Here is an 8894-nt window from a genome sequence, read left to right on the forward strand (position 1 = left end):
ATTATGTATGGCAAATGATGAGAATTACTGTTATTAATGACCAAGGTAATACTTGTTCTTTTCTAAAAAAATCCAAAGTGGTTTGAGATGAAACATAATGAAAATTTTGTTCGGGTGCTAGATCAACCAACCAAATTGGCCGGGGTGTTCATTATATGATTCTTACTACCAAACCAAACCAAACTAAAATTGGCGGTTTGGTTTGGTCTGGACTTAGAAATGATTTGGTTCAATTTGGGATAATTTCAAATTTAATTTATGGTTTTGGTTTGTTTTTCTGAATTTTAGAAACCAAACGCATTAGAAGCAAGATCAAACTGTAATAAAATGGTTTGGTCTGGTTTGGTTTCTATACTATAATGGTTTGATTTAGTTTGAGAATTTTTTAGACCATAATTTACTAGTTTGGTCTAAGATCTTCTCCAAATCGAATTAAACTGGATTATGAACACTCATAATTAGCCAATTCAATTGCAAGTTTAATACTAGTAGGAAGATCTAAAACCAATGAAAGTCAATAAATCCACAAGTACACCATATGCATGCTTTGGTTATTTGTCTTTGTCACATGGGTTTTAATAAGAACACTAAAATCATCATCATCATCATTTGAAATTGTCACATGCAAAGGATTGTAAAATAAGAGTTTGGTCTTCCTCTTCAATTTAGAAACAACTTAGTTTTTTAGATAGATAAAAATTTAGTTACAATTAACTTAAAGTTCAATATAAGATGCTTAGATTAAAAATAAACTAAGAACTAACATCCCTACTATAAATGGCGATGGAATTATTTCTCTTTTTCGTTTTCTTTATTCTTATTATAATTAGGGATGTTTCATTAAGCATGGTTGCTTGGCTGAAATTTAGGTATATTGTTTTTATTTTTGCTAGCAGTTATATATATATATATAACAATTGGGTTTGAGATCACACTATTACAATTCTATACGCAAATTAGAATTTATGTCCTTTCTTGACCATCCTAAAAGTCTATTCAATCTTTTGGTTGCTTAAATTTTCCCAACTAGATTGGTTGAATTGGATTATGTTTCCATTGAACAGGTTTCATGAATGTTTGAAGAAAATTGTTCTAGTTGAAAATGAAAACTCATGGAAGTGCTAATCCAAATTCTTACCATATTAAAGGGAAACAATTAAACAAATAGATTCAATTATCAAAGAAAAGGGAAACAAATAGATTTCCATGAAAATCTATGGATTTGGTTGGGCCAACTATAGAGGGGGATATATTATTTTCCAAAGTGATATATATATATATATTATAAAGAAATTACAAAGAAGTCCAATACAAAGTAACCCAAGAAACCCCTTGTCTAGCAAATGAATCAGCCAAGGCATTTGCCGATCTATCCACCCATTGTAATCTAATTGTCATATTTGTTGTACACCAATTTACTTTTTTAGAAGGTATTCCCAAGTGACATTATCTAGGTTAGACAACCATCCCACAGCCACCTTGGAGTCTCCAATCATTTAGTTCTCCACTCCAAGTTGGTTTGCAATCTATATCCCTTGTACAATAGCTAGAATCTCAGCCCTTGTAGAGCCTTCATTTCCACTAGGCCTGAAAAAAGAGAGAGAATGTTATTGTCCTCATTTCTCAGTACACCTCATATTCCGAATGGACCTAGATTGCCCCGACTACTCCCACCAAAATTAAGCTTAACAAAACCTTCCATAGGAAGAGTCCATATTGCTTGAATTCTGAGCTTTTTGGAAGAAGTAAATGCCACTATTGACTAACTCCTCCAAATATCATCAATGGAATAATTTTCAAAGAGTTTTAAAGATTTCAGCTAGAGAATAGTCCTTGTCAAAATACACTTTAGAAAAAAAAAAAACAAGGCTTCTTTCCTTTCTTGGAATATTTTATCATTTCTTTCTTCCCAAATAGTTTGGAAGAGGGCTGCTCTGATACATTTTAACATAGTTCTCCCTCTTTTCGTAGGCTATCCAAAGATAAATAAAATAAAAAACAAATTTACCTCGGTAAGTTCCATCTGCACCCAAACAAATCAAAAGCCTAATTCTAAATATCTGCAGCAAAAAATAAGAAATCAAAGCAGCTCTAGTTGAAACATTGGGCTGCTTGGGAGGCCCACAACCTTGTAGTTAATTTCAAGGATAAACCTATAATAATTGAAAGCGAATTCAAGCTTGTCATTGATTGTCTTTGTAGAAAAAACAGACCCACCATGGATGCTGAAAACTATCATTGATTAGTGTTTATGTGTAAACTTGCTATTGGATCTTGGTGTTCAACACTCGTGTGTTTTGTGAGGCAAATCAAGTGGCAGACTGATTATTAGCTCCAGAAGCCTTTAATGACTTGCTAGTGGATGTAATCAATCTCCCTTTTTTGTTAGCTCTTATTTTATGATTTTGGGGGATGTGCTTCCCCCATCTTGTGTAGCACCCTACACCCTATCAAAAGAAGAAGGTTCAAAATGTAGATCTTATTCCCACTTTTAATAGTAGTATAGACATGGATATAGATATATAAAATACATACATTTTGTCAGCCATTTATATTTTTTAATGACAAAACTAATCTTGACAATGGTTTTGTTTCTAAAATGGTTTTCAATTATCAATAAAAATGCTTCATACTTATCATGCTTATCTTTGTTTAATATGATGAATGTGTAATATTAATAGAGATGTGTCCATAATTTTATATTTTTATTACTAAAATTATTGGATATATATTTATTTAATAAAATTTATTGATGAGAAATAAAAATACCTTAAATATAGGATTTAATAAGAGAGAATTAGGGATAACATATTAAATATAGGACTTTATAAGAATGAATTGAAAGAAATTAAAAGTAGTAGTTCAAATTACATTTTATGCACTGAAGGTTAGAGAAGGACTAAATTCAATAATAGGGTTTTTTAGCCAAGAAAAATTCCATAAGGCTCATCTATTTAATATTCCTTAAATATAGGGTTGAATAAAGAGGTAATGATATTTTTTTTAATAGATAGGAAGTGGTAGTTGATACCTTAAATATAAGACTTAATGAGAGGGAATAAAATGATTAATTTAATCTAGACTACTAGTCTACTCTATTAAGTAATTTTTGTCACAAAAATAATCTCGATTAATTTCTCTCCCTATTTTATTGCCTATTTCATGTCCACTTATCTCAACCTACCAAGAGTTCAATTTACCCACAATTACTTCAGTTTGAATGAATGGATGAGCCTAGCTATTTTCAGAACTTAGGTTTAAAGGATTAAGTGGAATAGAGGGGCTTTGGGTGGAGAGGGATAGAAAGTGTGATTTTTGTAGGGCTTTGGGACAAGGTGGGCTACATCTTTCCTTGTATTTTCATGTCCTTTTGGTGTTGGTTGATTAATAAAATTTTAAGATGGCTGCCCCTCCAGCTGGATTAAAGTTTGGGGTAAAAAATATAGAGGGGTGTTGTTATTGCAAATATAGTTTGTTTCCCAGTAACCAATGCCTGATATAGGATCTTTTTTTTTTTTCTTTTTAATAAGCCCAATATCATTAATAAAGCAAAAAGGTTACATGTTCTAACAAGTCAGTTGGGTATTGTACCAATATCACACATTCTCAAAATATTTCTCTTAGTGTCCTATACTTATTAGAGGTTTTCTATAGATAAACTTTCATCTAAGCAAGTCTAGAGCTGTCAATGAGTTAGGTCTACCTGATAAAGCTAAGGCCATGTCTGGGAGTGCTTAATCAAAATAAGTGCTTATTTGGGCCATTAAGCACTTATTGGTATTTGGGAAATAAGCTCAAAATAAATTCTTATTTTAAAAATAAGGGCTTATTTTTTAATCTCAAATTTCTAGCTTTCTTTTCAAGTGCTTATACAATAAGCACTTATTCAATTTTTTTCTTTCAAAATTATCCCTAGTTGAATTTTAAAATACCACTTATAAAATTATCCCTAGTTGAACTTTATAAAAGTAGTTCTATGAAAGCACTTTTATAAAACAACGTTTAAGAAAGCACTTTTGAGAAAGCACATTTAAGAAAGTACTTTTACGAAAGCACTTTTAAGAAAGTACTTTTATGAAAGTACTTTTAGGAAAGCACTTTTAAGAAAGTACTTTTACGAAAGTACTTTTATGAAAGCACTTTTATAAAAGTATTTCACAAAAGTACTTTCGTAAGAGTACTTTCTTAAAAGTGCTTTTGTAAAAGTATTTTTATAAAATTGCTTTTAAAGGATATATTTTAAAAATTTGAAAGAAAATGAAAGACACAATAGTTACAAATTTTTATTTAACCGCTTATTAAAGAGAAAAAATACCAAACCTCCAATATAAAATAAGTGCTTGTTTTAAAAAATAAGCACTTGGAAAAATTGGGTGCCAAATGCAAATAAGTGCCTATTCAAACAAGCACTTGTTTTTAAGTACTTATTTTTAACCTAAGCACTCCCGGCCAAACATAGCCTTAATTATGTAATTTCTGGTTCTGTGGTTTTGTCCTCATCAATAATTGGGCCAGGACAAATTCTTGCTGTTCTCAACCAATTCAGACTTGTACTGGTTATATAACTAATAATCTATAAATGCCTCCTGGTTTTCTTATAATTTTTGTTATATTTCATGCACAAAAGGATGAATTCTATATATTGCATATAAGATAATTTTGGTTAAAAACACTTCTTTTATCAACATATGGTCTAATTAGGTCAGACCCATTTATTTCGGTTGATGGACGGTTCTAGGTCTTGTTATATGGAACCCATTAAATGACCAATTTGGGACAAATATTGCTCATCTTGAACCACACTTGACCCATTGACTTCTCTAACCAAATTGTCTTTGCCTTGAAGTAGATGGCAATTTGACCCGTTCCTGTGGGATTAAATGAATTTACTAGCTAGAGTCAAAAGTTAGTTTGATTCTACTTGGACAGATTAATGGGATATACCAAACTCCCAATGTCAATGCCAAGGGCAAATCAACGTCTCTTTCTTCCTTACTTGTGTAATTGGATTTGCTAATTAATCCCATTTTGCATTTCCTATTTTGTTTCGTCGTCGGTGAAAAAAAAATTAAAAACTGATCCTAATCCTTTTTCTAAAAATTACAGCAACTTGAATCCTTTAATGCTTTCAAGTTTTCAATAGTCTCGGATTAGGTTTAAGGAATGAATCATGGGATACACCATTTGGTATAATAACAACTTAATTAAGTACAACCACCCACACCCTTTTTTTTTTTTTTTAAGTTGAGATACCACTCACGTGACATGGGTTGTAGGAGAAAAATGAACTTCAAAGTATTTCAAATAAAATAGGATTTTATTTTATTTTATTTTTTTAAATTTAAATTTAAATGGGTCACGTGAGATCACATACATGTTAACAGTTTTTAACATTTTAGTGACGTATGAATGTATGATATATTTAAGTCCACCGTATGTATGTTAAATTCATGGGAGATATTCCCAACGTGCGACTAAGATTCAACGGATTGTGTGCAGCTTTTGCTTTCAGTAATCCGGTCCAAAGTCCAAACAACATTGCTGAATTCTAATATCAGGGAACTAACGGAATTTGGTCCTTGGAAAATCTAGGTAAGTGTTTTGAATTAATGCTTTTTTTAGAGGTATTTTACTATTGCTGTTTTTTCAAAAATTATTATTATTTTTTTCTTTGGGACCATTGTTGTTGTTGTTGGGATCTGTTCCTCACACAGTGCGCCTCATAACACCCTCACAGGCACATTGGATTTGGGAATATCTCCCTGTAAGTATAGGAAATGGTCCCAATGCAGGTGAGATGGTGTGAGGCACCATGTGTGAGGATTGAGGAGAAGATCAAGTCTTTTTTATATAGGCGTTTTTCAATGCCATGTCAGCGTATTATTGATAACAAAAAGACAAATAAACACCAAGAATGATGCTTTTTCATACCACACCTTTCTCAACTTCCAAAGCATGATCTAAGAAAATGTTTTAGTATTGTCTGAAATTGGTTCCAAATACCGGCTAAGTTAAAACTTCCAAATTTTATGTAGAGGAAGCTATAAGGTGTTAAAACCACTTGGTTGGAAATTTCCATTCTTTTTTGGAATAGTAAAATTCATTGAAGGTGTCAATGGTATCCAAAATATGAGATTTTTTTTTGTTGATCAGCAATGTGATTTTATATTCAAGATTTGATATAATTAAATTGAATTCAGATTATTCGAATACAACTGCCCTTACACAATTACACTACTTATTTATATATTTTGAAGCCACATCCCTTGCTCCGGTTAGATGTAATTAGATCAAATTCCAATACGAGCTGATTAGATTTGATCCATAACATTAATAATACACACGTGTGAGATGATCTAAATGTCCTTTATTTCTCTTTAATAAAATTATATTATAGATCATTTTTTTTTTTAATTTTCTAAAGGTATAATTGTAAAACAAAACAATTAATCTATATGTTTGATTTAATTGATCAAATTATATTCGAATGTAAATATTTGAATATTGAGTCAATTCGAATTTGAAATTTGAATATGAGCTGATTTGCTTTGATTTTACTCGGTCTATACCCCATTATGATTTTTGTGAGATAACGGATTGGTTGAACCGAGCCGATTTAGAATGATCCGAGAGTCACTGGATCAGTGATCCAAGTGGTTGGACCAATGAAAGATTGAAAACACTGGTCCAAGTATAACAAAAGCTCATTGTCAATTCTGATCTGACATCCCTTTCCCACAAATTCTAGTTGCCTCCGTATTCCGTACGGGTGATTAGCTAGTTGAAATCCTAACCAACAACGGAAACAAATTTATATGAAGGCGCAGGCTGAAGAGAGCGGCACCAGCCTCCTTCCTTCCTCCTCCTCCTCCTCCTCCTCCTCCTCCTCCTATTTTTCTTCTTCTTCTTTCTTCTGCCTTCTTCTTCTTCTTCTTCTTCTTCTTCTCTCTTGAGCTCGTAACTTTGTAAATCGATCTGCTCCGAAACAACTCAGTCCCTGGCGATTGTGAATGGTTGAAACAATAAGTAATTTAATGCTTTTCTCTTCCTCTGCGAGGGCAACCGCGCGAACCCAATCCGCGCAGTTATCCTCCTCGAGCGACTCCATCCTCTGCTTCCTTCACCTTCACCACCTCCTCTCTTTCTCCTTTGGCTCCTGCAAGGAAGGCTGGTACTACCGCTGCCTCGGCGTGGATCCCTGAACCAATAACTTTCCTCCTTTTTCCTTCCTCACCGCCTTCTCTCATCCTACCCATCTCTTTCTTTTTGATTCTTTCGATTGAAATCAATTTCTTCGCTTTGATCCTCCTGTTCTCTTGGTTGGTTTTCATCTTTCGACGAGAGGAATCATTGAAAGGCAATTAAAAAATGCAGATGTTGCTCCATAAGCAGAAGAAGAATCCTCACAGCAGCAAAGGCAACCGCCTCCTGATTACCGTCAATGTCTTGGGCAGCGCCGGACCGCTCCGGTTCCTCGTCAATGAGGATGAGCTTGTCGCGGCGGTTATCGACACCACTCTTAAGTCCTACGCTCGCGAGGGTCGTCTCCCCGTTCTTGGCTCCGATCTCAACAACTTCCGCCTCTACTCCGCTAATGCCGGAACCGATGGTAATAGACCATTCCCAATTAAAATTCCATTTTTTTTTTCCCAATTGAATTACATTTGGGTTTTCTTTTTTCTTTGTTTTGAATGTGGATTTCTGTGTTGCAGCTTTAAGTCATTGGGAAACCATTGGATCTCGCGGCGGAAGGAATTTCGTGCTTTTCAAGAAGCCGCAGCGGCAGCTGGAGGCGACGAAAGGAAACATAATTGCAAGGAAGGGGAGTAGCAGATGGAAGGCATGGCTTCACAGGTCCTTGAACCTGAAAATATCGTCTCATTGAAATTTGAATTGAATTGAACTAAATTGGTCTCTAGGAATAACCATGGAGAATGAGCAACAACAAACTCTCTTCATTGTTTAGAGAGGTCTTAGTCTCTCTGTTCCTGGATTTCCATTGAGTTATGGTTGACCCATTTTCTGCTAGATTGAGTTGTAAATACCCTTTTGATTGCTTTATCTGGTTTGGTTTCTTTGGTCCAGAGAATGACAATCTCCTCCATGTAATAAAGATGTATCCTTATTGGAGCTTTAATAAGAATTGGAGATCAATTGGTTCTGCATATCTTTTATCAACTCTCCCTTTCTGTCATTTGATCTCTTCTTTTGAATTGGTTGAGAAGTTCATGCCAAGGAATATGACTTTATGGGAAGGCAAGATTGTGGATGAAGAAATATGATCTAGTCAAATTAAGGACTTTATTTTATTTGGTTTGATTGATGGGTTTGCTTATGTAAGGAGATGCCATGAGCCCATGATCACAAAAATCAAATAAATTAACATTCTGAGAATTTAACAACTCCATACTGAGTCAACTCATGGAGGGAATTAACTATTCACCTTACTGTTGCAGCTTTAAGTATTCATGGCTGCTAGATGTGCAAGCTGGACCAGGGAATTCCAATGTCCAACCCAACAGTAGGTGGGGTTGTGCTAGACTGCTAGGTTGAGGCCTTCCAACCAGATAGAATTGAAGCCCAAACGATTGTGGTGGATGATTATTCTTTTAACAATTTATTTGGTAAAGCATTGGTTTCTACAGGTGTTGTTAGATTCTTGTTTTCTTGTGTTAGTTTGATTCATGGCCAAATAACTCTACCTTAGTCTGTCTGACCCAAGATGAGGCATCAGTTGACCTGTGCAGATCAGGTTAAATTGGATTAGATTGCATGTATTGCCCAGTAAGAAACCCACTTTAATTGTAACCCTACTTAGCTTGATTTATTTGTCTCTGTTTTTTGAGCCTTACTTAGCCTGAAGAGATTAGAAAAAAGAAAGAAAGAAAAGTAAA

General features: G+C 34.0%; 1 protein-coding gene across 1 annotated transcript; it reads left to right on the plus strand.

Moving 5' to 3' along the window:
* Nucleotides 1–6817: 6817 nt before the first annotated feature.
* LOC104602360 (uncharacterized protein At4g22758-like) lies at nucleotides 6818–8178 on the plus strand. Its single transcript, XM_010266058.3, has 2 exons — nucleotides 6818–7609; nucleotides 7713–8178. The coding sequence occupies exons 1-2, from the start codon at nucleotides 7369–7371 to the stop codon at nucleotides 7883–7885; spliced, it is 414 nt and encodes a 137-aa protein (XP_010264360.1). The 5' UTR covers nucleotides 6818–7368; the 3' UTR covers nucleotides 7886–8178.
* Nucleotides 8179–8894: the final 716 nt, after the last annotated feature.

The sequence above is a fragment of the Nelumbo nucifera genome, chromosome 3 (genome assembly GCF_055504915.1).
Source record: "Nelumbo nucifera cultivar China Antique chromosome 3, China Antique-T2T, whole genome shotgun sequence".
In the NCBI taxonomy this organism is placed as follows: Eukaryota; Viridiplantae; Streptophyta; class Magnoliopsida; order Proteales; family Nelumbonaceae; genus Nelumbo; species Nelumbo nucifera.